At 40.7% G+C, this 20,319-nt stretch overlaps 1 protein-coding gene across 10 annotated transcripts in view; it reads right to left on the reverse strand.

The window, feature by feature from the left end:
• Window positions 1-54: 54 nt before the first annotated feature.
• Window positions 55-20,319, reverse strand: part of mcf2lb (mcf.2 cell line derived transforming sequence-like b) — a 40,439-nt gene continuing 20,174 nt past the window's right edge. For 5 of the 10 annotated variants that reach the window (XM_042228587.1, XM_042228584.1, XM_042228588.1 and 2 more), the window contains exons 3-31: window positions 19,579-19,693; window positions 14,607-14,697; window positions 11,216-11,335; window positions 10,964-11,080; window positions 9,773-9,922; window positions 9,526-9,650; window positions 8,809-8,923; window positions 8,617-8,736; window positions 7,350-7,541; window positions 7,063-7,254; window positions 6,691-6,850; window positions 5,958-6,016; window positions 5,775-5,860; window positions 5,557-5,623; window positions 5,352-5,467; window positions 5,169-5,238; window positions 4,981-5,073; window positions 4,527-4,619; window positions 4,296-4,421; window positions 3,069-3,290; window positions 2,883-2,975; window positions 2,713-2,791; window positions 2,533-2,605; window positions 2,276-2,382; window positions 1,916-2,008; window positions 1,436-1,495; window positions 854-919; window positions 628-705; window positions 55-197 (exon numbers count right to left, since the gene is read on the reverse strand). In XM_042228587.1, the coding sequence (XP_042084521.1) occupies window positions 70-197; window positions 628-705; window positions 854-919; window positions 1,436-1,495; window positions 1,916-2,008; window positions 2,276-2,382; window positions 2,533-2,605; window positions 2,713-2,791; window positions 2,883-2,975; window positions 3,069-3,290; window positions 4,296-4,421; window positions 4,527-4,619; window positions 4,981-5,073; window positions 5,169-5,238; window positions 5,352-5,467; window positions 5,557-5,623; window positions 5,775-5,860; window positions 5,958-6,016; window positions 6,691-6,850; window positions 7,063-7,254; window positions 7,350-7,541; window positions 8,617-8,736; window positions 8,809-8,923; window positions 9,526-9,650; window positions 9,773-9,922; window positions 10,964-11,080; window positions 11,216-11,335; window positions 14,607-14,697; window positions 19,579-19,693 (3,206 nt within the window). In that variant the 3' untranslated portion in view covers window positions 55-69. The remainder of the gene's footprint in view (window positions 198-627; window positions 706-853; window positions 920-1,435; window positions 1,496-1,915; window positions 2,009-2,275; window positions 2,383-2,532; window positions 2,606-2,712; window positions 2,792-2,882; window positions 2,976-3,068; window positions 3,291-4,295; window positions 4,422-4,526; window positions 4,620-4,980; window positions 5,074-5,168; window positions 5,239-5,351; window positions 5,468-5,556; window positions 5,624-5,774; window positions 5,861-5,957; window positions 6,017-6,690; window positions 6,851-7,062; window positions 7,255-7,349; window positions 7,542-8,616; window positions 8,737-8,808; window positions 8,924-9,525; window positions 9,651-9,772; window positions 9,923-10,963; window positions 11,081-11,215; window positions 11,336-14,606; window positions 14,698-19,578; window positions 19,694-20,319) is intronic. The other 5 variants (XM_005942184.3, XM_042228586.1, XM_042228590.1 and 2 more) reach the window with 5 other exon arrangements.

Below are 20,319 nucleotides of genomic sequence, written 5' to 3' on the forward strand. Positions count from 1 at the left end.
TGTAACCTTAGATATAAATACTGGATACCATAGCACCAACACTGTGATTACAAGCCTGCTATCTGTTAGTCATACACAGTGACTCACCAGCTTCTTGCCATTTTCGTCTTCTGGGTCAGAGTTAAGAGGATCTTCAGCGCTGGAGTAGCCATCATGTTCCCCTGAGGCATCGAGTGACAGGGAGGCTTTATTCCAGCCTGAACAGAAGAGGCAAAAAACAAAACAAAACAGGTGCTTAGTTTGCAGCAACATTCAGCCTCAGCTACTGTCAAACATGTACGTGACCTGAAGGGAGAGTGATGAGTATGGAAGAACCACGATAAGGTCCCCATTGTTAGAACAAAAGTGGCTAAAATCAGGAATCCCAGATTACACAATCAGATCCACAACTATGCACTACAGAAAAACTCCAAGATGGTGGAGACTGGCATGCAACTTCATATTTTAAACTTTCTTCAAACAGAGGTATAAAGTGGGCAGGCAAACATGCCTCTGTGTCAGAGGGTATTCTATGATTTTCTCTGCGCTTGAAGGGGACGTGGAAAAGACAAACGCGCTGCCTTTAAAAGGTTCATAGCAGTGAAACACCCTGACACAGCCAGCTGTGGCAGGTTAGTGCCAATATACCTCTCCACTTTGTCTGTAAGAGACTAGAGGTGCTGAACCACCTGGCTCTGGTCAGGTGGAGGGCTGGAGGACCTGCATCTGAGGGACAGGAGGCAATGGAAACACAGCTAGTCACTTTTCCTGCTGTAGCTGCAGCCAACCAAACCTGTGTAAGACCTTGGATGTATTCAAGCATTATGGAAAACAACTAACCCAGCAAGGAGGCTATGCAGTAGCTGAACATTACCTTTAAAGCCAAATGGTGTGGGATCACTCTGGCGTTTCGTCTTGTGATCTGGGCTGGTGGGAGATCCTGGGGAAAAAAAGTAAAAAGAAGAGATGAGGTTGAAAGTTAAATCAAGAAAGACATAATTATCAAAAAGTAATATTCAACAGGCCTATTTTCATGAAAGGAATGAAGGAAAGGTATAAAGGAGGCATAGAAAACAGCACTTTCTCAGCTCAGACTAATAAAACAAACAAAAGTCAACTAATACAGAGGTAGAAAAGTAACTAACTAAAACAGCACCTGCAAAAAGTAGCTGAACTCTGCAAGATTTCAGAATAGAAGCTGCTGCCATAGAAAAAGTGCTTCAGCAACACAGAGGCCGCTCACGGGAGACATTTTGACATGTTACAGTATGCAGGTGTAAGGTTTTTGCACTTCTGTGGTTCTGATATTCTGCATGCTGATTTATTCTGTTTACCCTGACATAACTTTCAACACCTGCTCAGATTCACATGCTTTTCTTAACAAAGTCAAAATGTCAACTGTGCAAATGCCATTACACTGGATGAAATAAAACTGGGGTCTAGAGCTGTGCGATACCTGATGATGGGAAGACTGTCATGGGTAATGTAAAACTTTTGTCATCAGTACTTGAGGGCTCTGTGGAGGGAAGCATGCAGCATTTCTGACTAAAAGGCTTTAATAAAATCCCCCAGATACTTTCTCCAGACTGAGCAACAGTCACACACTCATGTCTTTGTGGTAAAAGTGAAAAGAGTGCTGTCAGAAGTTAGCTTTACCCAGAAGTTGTGACAAAGTCAGGAAATGGGTTAAAAACATAATTGTATATGATCTATGATGATTTATAGCAATAACTTCCTGCAAACTCACTTGAGCCTGATTATTTCTTGTCCTAAAGACATGAGTGATCCAGCTTCTAACTGATGTAATATTAGTGTCTTAAGATGATTAAACAAAAATGTATTGCGTCACACTAAATGGAAAAATCCTTTTTTTGTTTCACAGATGCAGAAGATGAAATATCAGGTGGATAATGGAAAATCTCTGGCTTGCAGTTACCTTTCTGAGCTTTGAGGTTACTGAAGCCCTGTAAAGTAAAGCGCTTTTTAGCCACAGCAGCTCTGTCTGAGGTCGGGCTTGTCACACCCTCATCTGACTCAGACGGAAAGCAAGGAGACAAGACAGACGGACAAAAAGAATTAAGGAAGAAGGCAAGTTGGGTTAAGAGGGAATCAATACGGAGGGAAAATGGAACTTGATTCATTGGGAAATGAGAAGTTAAGACACGAATCAATCATAAGAAGTGGGAAAGCACAGAGGTAGGGTAAAACAGAGTTGATGCAACACATGCATTGCAAATGTTACAGTTAAAATTTAACAAGAAACAAGGCGGGTATCCCTCGTGCGCTCTTCACTCACCTTTCCCTGCAGCCTTTACAGAAGAGGAGGAATTGACATCAGGACTGCAGGACTCAGCTTTCTTCTCTTCTCCCTTTTTAATGCTCTTCTGGCCTGTCTTGAATGGGCTGCAAGTGGAGAAGAGAGCAACATGAGCAGCTTCAACAATTTCTGAAAGAACTGGCCCAGATTATTAAAAGTTTACAAAGGGCAATCACATGGAAAATGTTCGTAACACCAGTGAGAGAAAGTAAATGAGGTGGGGAGTTCAGACTGACCTGAGACTTACGGTTCCAGTGGGAACAGGTGGAGCATGGGTGGCCTGATCTGGTGCCCTCTGCTGGCTTGCTTCTGAATGACACAAATGAGAGAAAAACAGCGATGCTGGAACATCACTTCAGCTAAGGCATAAGTTATAGAAAAACTTTCATAATGGTTTTCATAATACATGAATGTACCTCTGCATTCCTCCAGCTGGGTCGTCAGGACCTTCCTGATCTCATTTACCCAAGTGGTTTTGACATCAGCCGTTGGTGCCTGAGACAAAAAGGATGTACAGCCCTCAAAATCTAACCATTATCAGAGTATTTGCTCAGTAGTTGTTCTTCATTAGTCTTTGTTTATTTACCTGAACAATATAGACTTCTTCTCTGGAGTTGCACCAAATTTCAAACTTTTTGTTGTCTCCTTTTGCATTCTCAGTGATGCCCACGGCTCTCATCTGTTCAATAAACAGTGAAGAAAAATATGCATCTTTGTTACCACATCAGTAAAAAAAGAATCAAATGCAATTTGCAACCTTAGATGGGCTCACATTCAAGGACTGCTTGAAGCTGTATGAAGGAGCTTTCTCATAACCTTCCCCGTTCTCCTCTCTCCTCTTGCAGAAGAGCAGGGCCTTCTCGTGGAGGAAGAGGTGTCTCTGCATGGGCTTGAAACGGGCCAGATCCTTAACCTTGGCATGGCCTTTCTTGTGCTCGGTCCACACACTGAATGACCCTTGCATAAGCAGTTTACCCAGCTCACTCAGATTACCCTGAGAAATGAATGGGTTAAAGGGAAGAGATACTTTAATTTAAAAACAAAAACACGCTGGATATGCTCTAAAATAGTTTACAGATGCCCAAGTTTGACTTTCACACACCTCAGTCTTTATGCCAAATGTAGCTCTCTTTTGTGCTGTATGCCAGAGTTATCTGAAGTGTCACGATTATGACAAATATATCTTTCTAAATAATTTATATATACACTTGTAAGTGGCTGCCAAGTTTTAACAGGCACAAGAGCAGAACATTTGTCTAATTTATCCTACCGGTAATTTCAAAGCTCTCACGTCACTTATCATCATGTTTCCATCTGCTAGATGAAAGTAACAGTGGAATTCAAAAGGAGTTTCACCTTTCTGGACCTTTATATCTCAAACGATCTGTTAACACTTGATCCTTTGACATCAAGGAAGTCGAAGGATCATATCAGCTCTTTTCTCCCAACAGTTTTCACAGTTTGCACATTATTTTTGAGTGTTACAGATTTGCATATCTGGGCCACAGATATGTTGTTGCAGTGCAGTTCTTTAATGTTTTAAATATCACAAAATATGTAGACTTTCTTTCTCGAGTCTTTGTTTGAACCGATTTTACATTTTGATTTTAAAAAAAGAGCTTTCAGTTTTGCTTCATGGATTGTAAAAAGCTCTATTATATCATTTAAAAGAACAATTTCATCTCATAACCTATCTGACGTCCATGACATGTCAGTGACATACACTAAAGTATTGGCTGGCAACTGTTATTCCTTGAATTCAGGTGTTAGCAGTCCCATTGCCACAGGTGTAGCCTATAAAATTTAGCACCTAGCCATGCAGTCTCAGTCTACCTTCACAGATATTTGGGCACCTTTGCAGCAGGCCAGTTTGTGAAATTTCTTCCCTTCTAGATATTAAACTATAAACTGTAGGTTATGGTGGCTCTGAGAGTCCATGTAGTGGATGCCAAGCATCTGTTAGGTGACTGATAAACTCTGCGCCTGTTTAATGTCTCACCTCAAATCCTGTAATGGCGATAAGGTGCATGGAGTCATTGACAGCCTTGAGGATCCCCACGATGGAGGTCAGCGCATCCTGCAGGTCGTCAGCCCCTTCACAGCCCTTACTGTACTTCAGCATTTCCTGAAGTTAGAAAAAACCGAAGAAGCAGCTCATAGCAACCACACGAAAACAGAAAAAAACAGTTGTAGAGTCTGTTTGATTTGTGGCCAACAGATAGATTCACACCTTCAGTAGCAGCTGGTACTTGGTAATCCTCTGAACCGGCTTCAGGAGATATGAATCTAAACCCAGTTTATGCTCCAGCTTTTTCTGGCATTCCTGATGTAATAAAAAGAAAATGATGTCAAATAAAACATTAACACCTTTTTACTCTGCCCACCTGAGCGTAAATCTCTTTTGAGCTACTGTATCTCACTGAAAAATGTGTTTAACTTGGTAACTTGAGTTGTTATATAATGCTGTGTTTTTCAAATATTATAGCTTTTAATTTCCCACTGGACGCTGGAAAAATCAGTTTGCAATTTTTGGTAACTAGGCAACTGAATTTAAGTTGTTTCCAAAAAAGTATTTACACAAATGATTTTTTAAAAATATTTTTTGGGAGGTTGTTATTTCCCCAAGCAATGAAATGTTAAATGGGTTAGGCTAACACGAATGTGCTGACGGCTGATTTGTTCACCTGGAAGAAGGCGCAGTCTGAGCACTGCCTCCACAGGCTCTCAGAGCGAGGTTTGTTGTGACAGTACTTCTCATAGATCTGCAGGTCTGTCATCTGAGGGGAAAGCAATGAAAAAGATTTGTACAGCACAGTCCCTTCCTTCAGTAAAATTAGTTGTGTGCCTCTTGGCTATCTCACCCTTTACTCACCCTCTCTAAGAAGCATCTACCAACCAACTCTGGGCAGTCTGTGTACTGCTCCAACTCCCTCAGAAAAGTTCTGGTAAAACAAAAAAAAAAAAAGAAAAGAAAAAGATTTTGAATGTGTTTATTGGCCTTGATGTCCAACACAGCACAGATATGATCAGTGACCACCAGATGGCGCTCCGTTACCTTTTGTGAAAGTGGTAAATTTCCGGCATGTTGCCAAACAAAACCTCCTTTTTGTTCTGCAAAGGCGCAGGGATAAGGTGAGACATTGCTGGATTATCCATCTCAGAGGCGTATCCCTGAAACAAACCAACAAAAGCACAATATGAAATACCCAGAGCAGGAAAAACAGAGGGCGCAGGAAACCTTCTGTGGAGTGATTCTACACCTGTAAGACACAGAGCAGCTCCTCCACGTAAGCCCTCTCAGTTTCCAGCAGCTCGTTCATAACATGTCTGCAGAAAGGCAAAGGCAGAGAGATCAAGTAAGGGGTTTGGTGTACTCAGATAGCTGCACGGAGCTTTAGATCCCCAGATAACCCTTTTCACACAGCCCATCTGCTGTGTAATTTGATTACAGATGAAAGAGTTAGTGTTGATCCCTCACCGCCTGAGCACTGCCAGGTTCTCCTCCTCCTCTGACAGAGAGGTATGTCTGCTGCTACTGTATTCGTTCTTCAGTTGGCCATTTCCCTAAAAAAAAAAGGGGGGAACATTGGATATGGAACAGACTCCAAAGTCTTTAGAAAACACTTGTACAACAGTTTACAAACAGAATCTTGAGTCTCACTTTTTCACAGTTGCCAGAGTCTGTCTCTGAGCATTTCTTCTCCAGCTTTGCTCTGCGGGCTGGGGATGTGAAAATACAGGGATGATTTTCAACTTATTAAACTATGTAATAACTATTAATAACTTTGATCGTTGTAGCTGGTCATGAGGAATGTGGCATAATATTAGAAAAGCTGCATTCAAGGTTTCCAAATACTTTATTATTGTAAGAAGCTGGTTTCAGCTCAGTAATGCTTGCAGCTTGAAACATCCTTTTTTGCAACATGTATATTACACATTGTGTGGCAATTTTGTACAATTAATACAAAGAGGTTATGTGGTTTCTATTACTGTCAATGCTTCAATATACTGACTAATAGAATAGCTGTGAAAAACTATAAATTAACTGGAGAGTGTGTAAAGGCCCTTGTATGTAAATGTGTAGGATGCAGGATAAATAAAGAAAATGTATACTTGTTTTTGTCGTAAAAATAGTGATTTCAAGCTAAAAATATAAGATTTTTTTTATTTCCTTCTACAAGGTTGTTCTGCAATAAGTTATGTATCCTTATTGTGTTTGAACAGTGGAAAATGGACTGTTAATGCATGGTCTCAGGTAATGCACACATAAAAGCTAGACACAGCATCAACAGGCTTCAAGTAATGCTAAGACTGAAGAGCACAAAAACCTGAGAAAGTCTGAAAAGGCTCTGCACTGCATGACGAGTGTAATGTACGGCCGTGTGAAGACTGACCAGGTGAGCTGAGAGGGGATTTGATGAAGGCTTCGGGTCTCGGGGCTACTGGCTGCACAGGCCTGGTTTGTTTAGCTGCTAGCTTCTTGAGGCTGACTCTCCTCTTGTCAAACATCTCCTGCATGGACGCCTGCTTCTGGAAAACTTTCTCCACTTGGTCCTGATGCACAGGAAGCCACCGGAAAAGTTTCACCATTAAATGTGTTATTGATGTATGCCAACATCAGTAAAGTCGTAACACAATAATCTGAGATGAGATATTATGCAATGTTAAACATTAGCACTAATGTGGTCATTATTGTTGGCGAAAACCTCAGCGATGTGACGTTTGAATGCAACACGTGTGTTCTCCTCTCATGTCAGTCCTCTTACCCTCAACTGCTGGTTCAGCACGGCCTCGTAGTCTTTCCAGATGGTGCTGAGGTCTGTCAGCTGATTCTCGCCTGCATTATCCAGGTAACGTTCCAGCTCCTGCAGGGCCAACTCTGCGCCCTCATGTGACTGACATTTATCAACCGGCTGAGAAGCCAGCAGGTATATGCCATCATCAACCCACTTTGATGCCTGCAGAGGAGAGCAGAGGAGGATGAAAGTGGAAAAACCAGAAACAACACAAGACAAAGGGACTAATGGGGGCATGTATGCAGTTGTCTTCTCACCCGCTCCAGCCGGTGGTGTAGCTCCCTGGCTTTGAGGAGATGGTCCTTCTTGGCTCTCAGATTGTTGTTCACAGTTTCACTGATTGTTCTAAGCTCACTGCATTTGGGCTGAATGGAGTCCTCAGCGTAGTGGGACTTCTGGATCAGTTCATCACCCTCCTGGGACAAGGCTGCAGTTCTGACCAGAACCTCCTGAGGACCAGTGTAGTGCAACAGTTCAGTTCTGACCTCAGCTCAGTGGACAGTTTGTTCCAAAGAACAGGACCACAGTTATTGAAAGCACACTGAGATGACCTGAGAGGTCCAGTTGGGTTATAGACACTGAGTGAGTCAAAAGTATATGGGGTTGTTGTGCACACAGGTATTGTGCTTTGAATGCACTGTGCAGCTGCGACACGATTTTCAGGAAATATAAGCCTAAAAGCTCATATTTAAGAGTTCCTGCAGAGTGTAATGGGATTTTGTCCAGATGAAGCTGCTGATGTAGTTTTGGTTCTTGATTTAAAGCTGATTGCACTACTTTTTTATTTAGGTCTTTCTTGCTTAGTATGTCGTTCTCTGTTGGTCAGTGCATAGCACGTTTCAGTTTGAATTACTTACGCTTTTACTTTAAATTTGTTTAATTTTTTGTGTAGATTGTTGTATTTTTAGACACAACCTTGTTCTTTTCCCACCCTTGATGTCATCTGAGTTCCCTTGCTCCTTGCTAACCTTCCTTAAGCTTTGGTTTTCCTTATTATCTTTATGGACTTTAATTATTCTCACAGTTTGGGAGAAACTCATCTAGTTTGATGTCCTTAAGTTGGACTTTTTTAGTGATCCCTGCGTCCTCTGTGCAGTACTTTATTAGATAAACGCACATTATGAAATAAGAAAACTTGAGAAAATTGCTTCACTTTAGACATTTTACACATGAATATGAAATATAAAGATGTTTAATCACATTTCATGATGATGATCACTATTATCTGTTCTATCAACCTTACTACATAAAATCGCAAACAAATTAGTAATTTTGAACAAAATGAAGCACATCGCGGTTTTTAAATTTTCTTACATGAAAGTTTATTTAAATATCATTTAATTTCAATCATCTGCTAAAACACAGCCGGTGATTTGCTTTTGGAGTGTAATGTAATTTCGAAATGACAAAAAAGAAAGCAGAACACCTCCCCTCCACCCCCATCCATATTATAAAGCATCTTATTCAGCTGTTTGGGTCATGATTACACAAAGCTTTAATTGTGATGATTCAGGTGTGACTTACACAGACTTTCTCCTCATAGGTCGTGAGCTCAATGAAGATGTGGTCAGCATGGGCTGGACTGATCCCAACCTCAGAGAAGGTTGCAAGTTTCTCAGACACCTGATCCAGCAGAGCCCTCACCTGCACCAGAAACACAAGTTTTGAAGAGATCCAGTATGCGGGATTTCAATATATAAAAAAAGTCCTGCTCACCTCTCGGTAGTTATGCTCAAAGTGGCGCAGTTGAAGACACTGCTCTAGTTTGGTTTGATGTCTCACCCAGAACTCATCAAAAGCTCGTTCTGTCTCATCCAGCTGAGACAGCAATCTGCCAGGCAAGGCGAGAAAGACGGAGAGGAAAGAGCCAGCGTTAAATCGAGCTAAAGCCGTAGGGGGAAAATTAATGAAGCAGAGAATGCTGACCGAGGTATTCAGATCCCCTTGGTTTATGGTGTTTGCATGTTTTTATGCTATTTAGTGGCAATAACTATTATGATTATTGTGGAGATCGGTTCTCTCAATGTGCCTTAAAATACTGTGTGACCTCAAAGCATACTGACTTGAAACAATATTCCTAAAATAGCGAAAAGAGATGAAACAGGCCAGGAAAAAATATCTTGTATTTTAAAAAAAGGCTTTAATTTTTGTTACGTAAATACATCAGGATGTGAAATGCCTTTATAATTCAGTGCTGGCCTGATATGTTTAGCTCTTAATTTTAACTTAGTTCAAAGCATGTCCGAAAAAATCTAGGGAATCATTATTTATGAATTTCAAACAAATATTCATCCCACAAAAAGTTAAAAGTTCTGTCTCAATCAACAAAGAAAAAAAGTGCTCCTCTAATATCTCCTAATGTGCCATGACTGGAAGTTTTTTAGTTTTCAGTCACCGTCCCGCAGCTGTGCCACTGGCGTAACTGGTTCCAACCTTTGAACTGTAGCCAGATTCTCCAGTTCATCCTGGTTCATGTTGTGGTCAGGGTCTCGCACTACAGGCTCATTGATGCTCTCCAACAGCCTGCTGCCCTGACCCAGAGCCACCAGTATATCCTCCTTATAATACAGAGACAGATGGGGCAAGCATGCATTATCTGAACAGACCAATGAAGCAATTAATGCATATCATATTACTCTTGTAATTTCAAAGAATGCATTTTTATATTTGAAGGTATTACCTTCATTCTTTCTTTCTTGCTGGTGTGTGTGCTCAGAAGGATGGTTGTGGCCTGTATTTCATTTGGGAGTTCAGTTTCTGCCAGCTCAGTCCCAAATGACTGCAGAGTCTGTGCAGTTTTCTTTACCATCAGTGCAAAGCCTTCAATAGCCTGAGTCATGTGAGACACAACAGAGATTTTCATCGAGAAAATGCCAAATTTTCATTCTCAGGTGATGCTGATAAAATGCACTGTGTTCTTGTAACATGTAAAACAAATCATAAAGTGCACTTTTAAGGGGATTGGCTAGTTCCAAATTGCAGTCTGTAAGTAGAATACTTTATGACAATATCGTCAGTACTCACTTTGCAAATAACACTTTACATTTTGATCTTACCGTATAGGCGGAGGTTAAAGTAGACTGGATGGATCCAGTTCTGGCACTTTTAGCTAATAAGTGATCAAATCTTATCAGCAGTTTAATATCTAATAGAACCGAAAAATTTAGTTTTCATGTGCTGCAGCCAACTTACAAGCCAGCTTCCACGTCAATATCCTTCCCATCAGCATGAACACAAGTAAGGTGTTCATGGATAAACAGAGTAACACTTAAAACCTTCAGGTAATTTCAAATGCTTCAAACAGTTTAGCAAATATCAGCAAATACAAACTATTTCTGTACCGTTTGGACCACAGTGTGGCTGCGAGCCAATTGTGTGCAGTATAGCAAATTCCCTCAAAGAGATGGAGAAAGGTATAAGACAAAGAGGACAGGAGAGGAAGATGAGAAATTATTTTCAAAGGCATCTGATAAACTGGAAATTTAAAGCTTATGTAACCATGCCTATTTTTTGGTCATCAGATGTTGGACCTATACATGGTACATACTGTATATATGTGCTGGATGAAAATGCTGGGGATTTTAGTGCAGGCTGTAGTGGTTAGTTTACAGCACTGTGGCACACATAGACTAAGCAGTGCAGGTTGTGGTGTTCATTGTAAGTGGTTATGTCAAGGGTAGCACATTTCAGTTTAAATTAGATCTTAAAGTATTATTTTTAAATGATCCCACCCCTAATCTGTACAGCTGCATTGAATATTAGAGTTCTCCCTTCTGCCAAAACCCACTTTAAGCATTGCTTACAGGCATGCAGAAAAAGGTTTTTTTTAAAAATGTCTTATGATCAATGGACAGTACTGAACAGTACATACTGTGCGGTGAGAGATCCACTTCTCATGGCAGTACTCCTGTGTTCCCCCGAGCTCCTGGGTCAGTTGGGTGCGATCAATATAAGAGTGCAGCTCAGTTATAGAGCTCAACATAATCACCTGAGAGAGACAAACATCAACATCTTTGAGCAACTATTTTTCTTCATTTTTTTTTCCTATTTGAGAGGAGAACACAAGTCACTCATAGAATAGACACGAGTGTGTTTTTGCACAGGAGACCCAAAGCGCACGCACCGGCACCTTCATCTTGAACTCATCCTTGTTGAACTTGAAGAGGATGTCGGAGAGTGTGCGTTGGAGAAGGGTAGTGGGCCTCAGAACCAGAACCAGCTGGAGGTTCCCTGGGAAGGAGCCCTGACATAGGAAAGGAGACCGAGTATGTAGTAAGGCAAGCAAGTCATCACACTTCAGTTGTACATGTTCTGTTTTTTTCTTCTTTTGTTTTCCTGCTGACAGCATGGACTTCTCATATATTACTCTCCCCCTTTATCTCTCCTTCCATCTCCCACGTGATAACACCGATGTGAAGAAGCTAGTAGACTACCAGAGAATGAAGAAAATGTGGAGGGTGCAGGGCGCCATCGCATGCCAGGGACATTAATCTTCATGTCTCTGAGATGCTTCTGCATGAATAATGAGGTAGACGGCGTATTCACACATGTGTGGAGGCACATTCAATCAGGTTTTCCCCTTACTCAGTTGACATTGTCAAGCTGAACTGGCATAGTTTTGAGTTGTTTGGTGACAAGGAAGTTATCAATTTATCTCCTTTTTAGACACATCTATTTCACATCTTATCCCTGTATCTGAGGAGTATTTTTTAGCCCTTTTCACAGCTTGGCTGCACAGTATAAACACTAGGGGACACGTCTATAATTAACTTGATTACTTCTTTGCAAAAAGAAAACAAAGACAGTTGCTTCAAACAACATACTCAGCACAAAAACAGATTTCACTAAGCAAAACAGTTTTGCTTCATGTGTTCAGAACATCCACATAAATCCTTTTCATATGTATCTTTCTGTCCATCTACCACACACTCTCAGCCAACAGACCCAATAAAAGCTAATTAAAATGTCATGATTGACACCCACTGACAGCATGGAGGGCACAAGCTGATCTCCCTTCTTCAGGCAATACAATAGATAACCCAGCTTTAATTAGCTAATGACCTAAATGGATGGTTTGTCTGATTGGCCATCCTCCTCGAGTGAGTTGGGGAATGCTGGTCCAAGCAGAAGTGAGAGCGAATACATTGTTCATAAAAGAAATCCTCTTGGGAGCAGCATTATTAATGGGATTAATAAATCAATCCATTGTTTGTCCTTACTGACCCGCTGGAAGAAGGAAGATAACTGGTTAAAATGGTCATTCACCATCTGCAGAGATGAATCATGCAATCTGCAGAACATATGGCTCTGTTTGTTAGTGGTAGGTGTTATCACAAAACAGGCCTGTTATTAATTATTTTATGATTAATGGATCTGGCAGTCTTGTGCAGAAACAAATCTGAAACGAGTAAATGGTAAATCTGGTAAGATTCTATATTTTATCACCATCAAAAAAACAAAATCCTAAGAAATATATATGCAAATTAATATCTGAGCCTGTGTGTAGCAAAGCCTGATATATCCGATTCCTGGTAAGAGTCCAGAATAGCTGTTAGGAACTTTAATGTAACATATTGTTAAACCTTCAGAGAATACATTGAACAAAGGCACTGCTGTGAGTCCTAGTGCACTAGCTAAATATAGTCCAACTAACACAGTGTGTTTTATAAAACAGTGCAGGAATTAAAAATATATATAATTTTTAGAAATATAACTATATATTCATGTGCAGCATGTTATCTTCTTTAAATTAAAGTTCTCATAGGCTAAAGGCTACAGACAGTTTTGGGAGCTGACACTATATTATATATCCAGTCTTAGCTTCCAAGCATTCATCCACGTTGCTTGGATCTGTTGTCTCTGGCAGTCATGCACTACTTGCTCTTTGACAATGGCTGACACACACACACGCCTCAGGAGGAGCCTGATAAATGACAAGCTTTAGGTAGTGACAGACTCAATTAAGACCAGTCTACAAACACTTTCTCTCATAAGACTCAGCTCAGCTGTCCTCAAAAACACACTGACCCACATTCAGGCCCACAAGCCCACATATGCACAAGTACACACATCTACATAGACATGCACATGCACAGCAAAAGACAAAGAGCATCACTCCTCAGCCGCCTCATTTTCTCACAGACACAGACCAACACACAGACGGAAGAACCTCCACTCTACAGATAGCGCCACTTTTCATCACCACGTATTTAACAGCCTGGTGGAATCACTTCAAGCAGAGTATTATTACAGGGCTGACTGAATGGCCCCTTATTACCTGCCTGTCAACCTGTAAAAGTCTGCCTTGTGGGATTAATAAAGCTTGATTTAATTTGAAATGACTGAGTGGGTCTCCCATATCTCTGGAGACAGTAGGTGGTAATAGCCATCGTTTGCTCTCCCACTCAGGCATTTCATCTTTTTATACATCTGCCTCCTTCAGTGTTTTCAATAGACACGTGAGGATCTGCTTCACACAAAAAATGCTGTTCTATGTAGATTTCCTTAAGGAAAACTGTCCTACACACCATCTTTGTCATCTGCTGTGTCTGAAAAATCCTGAGATTCTTTTGATTCCAGTGGAGCAATTCTATGATACTGGAGATCAACACAGTAGCTCATTTTTGTTACATAAAGAAGCTACTAAGCCAAAGAAAAGTGGCCTTCTTCCATTAGTATATGAATCATGGTGCTTGTCAGCAGTCCATTGGTTTAGCTCCAGTTAAACAATACTGAGAGATTGTGTAAGAGGGTGATTCCCACCCCCATCTATATACACTATGGAGCGCTGCCAGTGCTTCATCAACTCCCTACAGAAAGCCTGAAACATGGATGATCATATAGGCACTCTGGCTCACTGTATACAAGTAAAGCCTGGGACAAATGAAACATGCTCCAAAATAACATTCCCCTTATTCTGTTAGTGTCAGTTTTCCATCTAAAAAGAAGTAGGATTAATGAGCAATGGAAGAGATTATATCAGAAGTTCCCTCTATCCTGATGAATCATGCAGCAGCTGAAAAACATACAAAAGGCTACTTTGCTTAGTAGGCTGTGCAGGAGTCCTTTAAGCCACTGTGAGCAGCGTTTAAGTGACTCATTTATACTAATTTACTCAATTGTTTATAATAGAGGCCCAAATATCAATCAATGTAAAGCCAAGATGATGAGTGAGAGATTTAAACGAATGTGTGAACAAAACAAACACATTCTGCTGTATTTTCAGCTTATTTTTCCCCATAGCTGTGAAAACACTGGCTGTGATGGTAATGGTCGAGAGCTTATGGCTGTGCTTTCTCATATATTAGTGGTGGAGCTGTTAAGTAGAGGAAGTTACAACATCTCTCTGAGGCCTAATAAGCTTCATCCTCCCATGGGTGATGGTGTACGGACAGTTCCTGTCAAACCTCGGTCCCCTCACTCTCACAGCTGATGAAATATCTGTTTCTGTCCCAGTGAGACTCATGCAGAAGGCAAGTGCACGCTCAGATCTGCAGAGGCAAAGACAAACTTACTGCAATACGAAGCAGGGTCCCCTTTACAGCTGCCCATCGGTCTTGCCGGCGATCAATCACCAGGATGAACCCCACGCCTGTTGACGACAAGCTGGAACACACAAGGAGGAAACATTTTCAGCACAAACTAAACAGATCTGTTGTGACCAGCTTGATGGTTCAAGGGTGAGAAAGTTAGCAGCACAGTGAATGTGGAGGATGTCATATCAGTTTGTTTGTTTTTTTTTACATGGAAACAGCCTGTACTACAACCAAACGACAGACAAGAAGGGAATTCTTGTAACACAAGAGCTTTAAGAGGTGGGAAAAAATCCTCTATGGCACAGAAGTGAAGCCAAGTGCCTGTTCACAGATTTCAGTTTTGTTGTGCTGCTCTTTATCTTCTTAGACAGCTGGCGCCATCAATAAAAGGAGATACTGTGAAGCGCCTCCAGATTTCTTGGCCACCAGCCCCCAGCCCTCACTTCCCCCATTCCCCTGCTCTCCTTTGTGGTCCCAGTAGAAATGGGGAGGGGATGGGTAAACACTGACAACAACTACTGACGGCCGCACGTGCAGTTTACCAGCAGAATCCTATCTACACTACCTGAAACATGTGCATCCTGTTTCAGGTAGTGGTAAAGCACCGTCATTACCTTTCAAGCAGAAATATTCCAGTAAGCTTCAAGTATTTGTTTTCACATCTTTCATTCTGCAACTATTGACTGCGTAGACAAGGTGGCAGCAGTTAAAAAAAGAGCGGTCCGTGTAACAATGAAGGCAAAATGAAAACACAGTAGAGGAGGCAGATCCCAGTGTGTTGTGCTGTTTGAAGCAGAGGCAGCCAAATGTTTAAGACCATTCCAGGATCCAGACTCTGCACCCCCTTCACTGCATCTGTGCGCTAACCAATGAGAGCTGAGAGCTGCTGGAATAAGAGCCAACCAAACCAAGGGTGCATAGCAATGGGCAGCTTTATTAGCCAATCAACGGATCAAAACAGATGTGAGTGAGGTTCTGAAGAGCATTTACAGTGTGCACCCAAAGCTTGCAGTATTAGTAAATCTATTCATGTCTGCCTCTCTAGTTAATGCTGTTACTTACTGTATCATTTACATTAAATTACTCATGACACTTCCTTCCCCTTTCATCTTTTCCTTTTTCTCCTCCTCCTCTATCATCCTCACTTTTCACCCCTGCAGTTTCACACAGTCATTGCTTTACAACTCATGTGCAGAGGTAAAGTGAGACAAGAGCTTTTCATCCTTTCAGACATTTATGACTCCTAAAATAAGAGGGTGGTTTATGCTGAACATCCACTGCCAGGGGATGGGAAATTTAATCATTTGGCCTATCAAGTAGTAGCACAACTTTAAAGTAAAGTATTAGCAGAAATAAGTGGATGTACAGTTTTTTGTGTAGCTATAAATTTTTTTTGCAAACACAATTTCCCAACTACTGCAAAAACTACTCATTTAAATATTCATAGATATTTTCTGGTGCTTTGGTGGCTGCGCATCCATGAGTGTCCTTCTAATAATTGGATTTCTTATGACAAAGGGTACAGAAGCACCTCGAGCTGTGAGTCGAGCTGTGAAAAAGCTTTTGCCCAAAGCCACTGCAGTGATGGGATGAGTCTCCTGGTTTAGTGGATATGCAACACATAACATGCATGGTACAGCTCCGGCCTCCTCTTGTCTTTTAACAGGGCAAAGAAATATGCATCTGTGTTATATAATAAATAAGAAGCAATCAAATTGTTAATTTGTGAATCTATAAGAAACAAAATAAATTAAAATAAACTTTAATTTGGATTATGCTTATGAAAACAAGACCATTCGCCTGACTTCTAAGGGGGATTTTCTCGCAGTGATTGTATCCATGTTAATTTAATGTATTATGAAGTTGAAATGATTTTCTCTAGCAAAGACCAAATTAATATAGACTTAGATCAGAGACTGTGTGATTTCAGAGAAGTCATTTGGGCCTCTCTTTCTTTCTTTGGTCTTTCGTTATCAACAAAAAGCTTCCGGATGCTAATCGCTACTAAAAATGACTACAAAATTAGATACTCAATCAAAATATTACCAAAACCAACAGTGCGATCTTTGGGTCCACCAGTTGTGGATAGAGCAGGCACAGAGCCCCTCCCCTCACTAGCAGCTGAACACACGAGTGGTAGTTGACATTTAAAACAGTGAACAACATTTTATGAGGAATTTCAAGAGGTCAGTAAAGCTCCTGTTTCAAGAAAATCGAAGTATTGAACATTCTCACATGTAACGTTAGACATTTAACTATTTGAATGGTCACATTAGAGTGAAACTGTCTGTGGAAGTACTGAGGTTTCATTTTATTTTCGGCATCAGTCTGCAAAGTGTGATATGAGGAAGACATTAAAAGTCATATATAATTACTTCCGTACTTACTATAGTAATATAACGAATGTAGAATGTTCTGTTCACTGATTATCTCATTCTAAAGGTGAGAGTTCAATTTCCTCAGGCCAGTTCTCAAGGTCCTTGCATGGTTTTTGAAGAATTACAAACTATAATTATTTGATGCTTTATACTGGTTTATTTAACACGATGCAAAACAATAACTTGTATTCAAATTGTCTGTGTCAACATAGTGTAACGAGATCTGGCTGAAGGACTGATGAAGTTATGTGATGGCAACGTATCTGTTCATCCATCCCTCTATAAGGCACAAGAACTGCTGTTCTACTTAGAAATATTAGCAGATTTCAGTGAAAGCTGGACATGGTGTTTATTTACTGGGTTTAAACCCAAAATGAGCTTAAATCCAAGATCACATTTGCTGTTATATAGGCATTTTTTCATTTTGGCAAGAATTGGTAGGTCCCCTAGAGTAGTGGAACCACTGCAGACACTGGATGTGCCATATTAGAAATTCATACAAGAAGTGAGGAAAAACAAGGTCCAAATGTAAGTGACCTCATTTATATCTGGACCTTGCTGCAGACCTTCTGATGGAGATTGGCATTCCCAGTTGTGCTTTGGTAAAAAAAAACAAAAAAACAAAAACGTAGTTATGCTTATGTTGTGATGTGCATGTAGTAAATGTTATATGCTGTAAACTGGATTTCCTCCATGCAGTCCTTATTTATAAAGTACTCTGCAAACCCTAACATTACGGCTAACAAGTGGATTCTCCTGTTTCGGTGCAGCTAGCCAACGATAAAGAATCAGTTAGTGAAAAAGACGCAGAGTGAAAAAGACAGTAAAAATAAAGTAACCACCATAAACTGCTTTTTAGTTTTAGCTTCCTTGCTTTCCACTGAGTTATTGCTTCTTTCACTAGTTATTTTACATAAACTAATCTAAGTCTATTAGCAGCAACCAACCCACCAACCCTGTGACATCACATTCTGTACTGGCACAAGATGGTGCTATGCATTTGCTAAAGCCTGTAGCTTTAAACACTTAACAGTCACAGACTGTTAAATCTATGACAATTCTTTTAAGAGTAGAGCTCCATGGTCTTAACCTTCATACGTAGTGTTTCATGTCCACTTTAGGAGTGCACCAGCTTAATGCCCCTCCCCCCACAGTCTGTCTGCTGACTGTATTCCCCAAGATACACAAACCATTTACGGGTTCATTTACTGAGTGTTGGTGGATGCAAAGAATAGAGTCAATTAATTAGATTCCTTCATTCACAAGACAAGACCCAAATTAGTTTAGTAGTCAACACATCCCAGCAACCAGCCAGTCAAGCATGCACACGTACGTATGTATGAGAGTATCAACATAAGAAATTATGTCTACAATTAATATCGATCCTGTGGTATTAATTTCAAACAAGCAGCAGCTGTCCAAGGTCAGAACAAACATTTGTCCCTGGATTCTGTGTGCCTCATTCGTGGTGTCAGTCCCTCAGGTATCTCCAGCCATCTGTCTGTGCATTCAGAACAGCTTGAGGCTGGCTCAGCACCATCTCACCCTGTGGCTGACCCTCACTCACTTGACAGAGTGACCAACAAGTAAGTGCATTACCTAAATTGTATCCAGTTAGGAAAATTAAGCCCATACTGAAATAAAGTTAGCCAAACATTGGCCAACTAACTCTGTATTTACTTCAAGTGATTAAAGCTCCACTGTTAAAGAAAGAAAAGCTGTGCTGTGACTAAAGGCCATTGCAGCCACATGGATACAGAGACATCTAGTGAGCAAGCATGCTGACACACACACACACACACACACACAACACCACACACACACACCACACACCACACACACTCCACTCCCACACACACACACACACACAGACACACACACACACACACCCCCCCCTCTGGTTAGCTGTATGCATTATTCAGGTTCAACCCGCTAGAATCACTGCTGGTTTCTATTTATACACAATGAGAAATTTCAGGCAGAATGAAGGGAAGGCAGGACATACAAGATGATAAGCTAAATCAAAAAACAAAAAAAATATCATGATTTAAAGAGCCAGGTGTTGATTATAAAAGAAATTTGGAGAAACGGTTGCTCCTGCACATTTTTTCCTCTTCTCTCGACATCTGCTCTGCCCATGTGGACAAAGACTGAACTGAAGAACACTTATAAAATAAAGTGTCCACAGGAATCCCAACTGGCCCTCTTCTTTTATACAAAGCTATGAGGTAATTGAGTCTTCCTCTTTGAGCAAATCCAGAGTGAGACTGTAATAAGTTAACTACTGCCATCTACTGGCAGACTTCATACACTCCTTCCAGTACATCACTATCCTTACTCTAGTTTCAGTTCAGGTGATCAGCATGAAAACTTCCCTAGTTTGAGCCACTTTCAAAGCCTTTCTATTTTATTACATAATATTTGATACTGTCTGGGCCACATGGTTTATCCATAAACCTGGATATGTTCATCAGCAGTACTTTGTTGCAATGACCGTAGAGAAACCAAGGGAAAGGTGACACAGGGTGAGCGAGATGAGACTTTAATTAGAGGTGAAAAAGTTCAGACTTTACCTTGGGACGCTTGTCAGGTAGGTCAACACGTTGTGAAACTCCTTGTCTGTGATCTCCCCAAATGCAGGGAATTCTGGGAACACAATGATGGGGCTGCCATTATCTCCTCTTCCTCCTAAGAAAAGGAAAACAAGATACACTGAAACTTTCCAGATAAAATAGGGGGTTTTGTAAGAATGCTTTTTGTTTAATAGGACATAAGAATAGAACGAAAAATGCAGTCACAAGGGGGCACTGATGAGAAGACTAGATTGTGATACTGGAGACTGAACAGAAAAAAATACTATATATTCACATAAAAAATATAGTCTTGTAGGCTCTCGTTCTCTTCAACAGACAATCGGCAAAAAGCCACTGGTTTCATGTAAATACATGTTTTCTCCAATACTGATCTCCAGCACATGATTTAAATGTTGCATCAGGTTTGAGACTTTGAGACTCAGAGATCATTTACATGAAATAATGACAAATATGAAATATTTGAGTGTTCTCACTCTCAATAAGACGATGACAAAAGATTATATAACAATTAAAGATGGAAGGATAGTAATAATAATAAAATGATATGAGACAGAGGGATGCTTCAGTGTTTGCACACAGTGAATAACGTTGACAACAACAGTCTCACCTCACACACACACACACACACACACACACACACACACACACACACACACCTGTCCCTGTGTGAAACAGCTGCTCTGTCAGCACTCATGACTAGAATATAAATCTCTGCCTTTT

The sequence above is a fragment of the Haplochromis burtoni genome, unplaced genomic scaffold (genome assembly GCF_018398535.1).
Source record: "Haplochromis burtoni strain Fernald_Lab_line unplaced genomic scaffold, NCSU_Asbu1 Contig_333, whole genome shotgun sequence".
NCBI classification, from domain to species: domain Eukaryota; kingdom Metazoa; phylum Chordata; class Actinopteri; order Cichliformes; family Cichlidae; genus Haplochromis; species Haplochromis burtoni.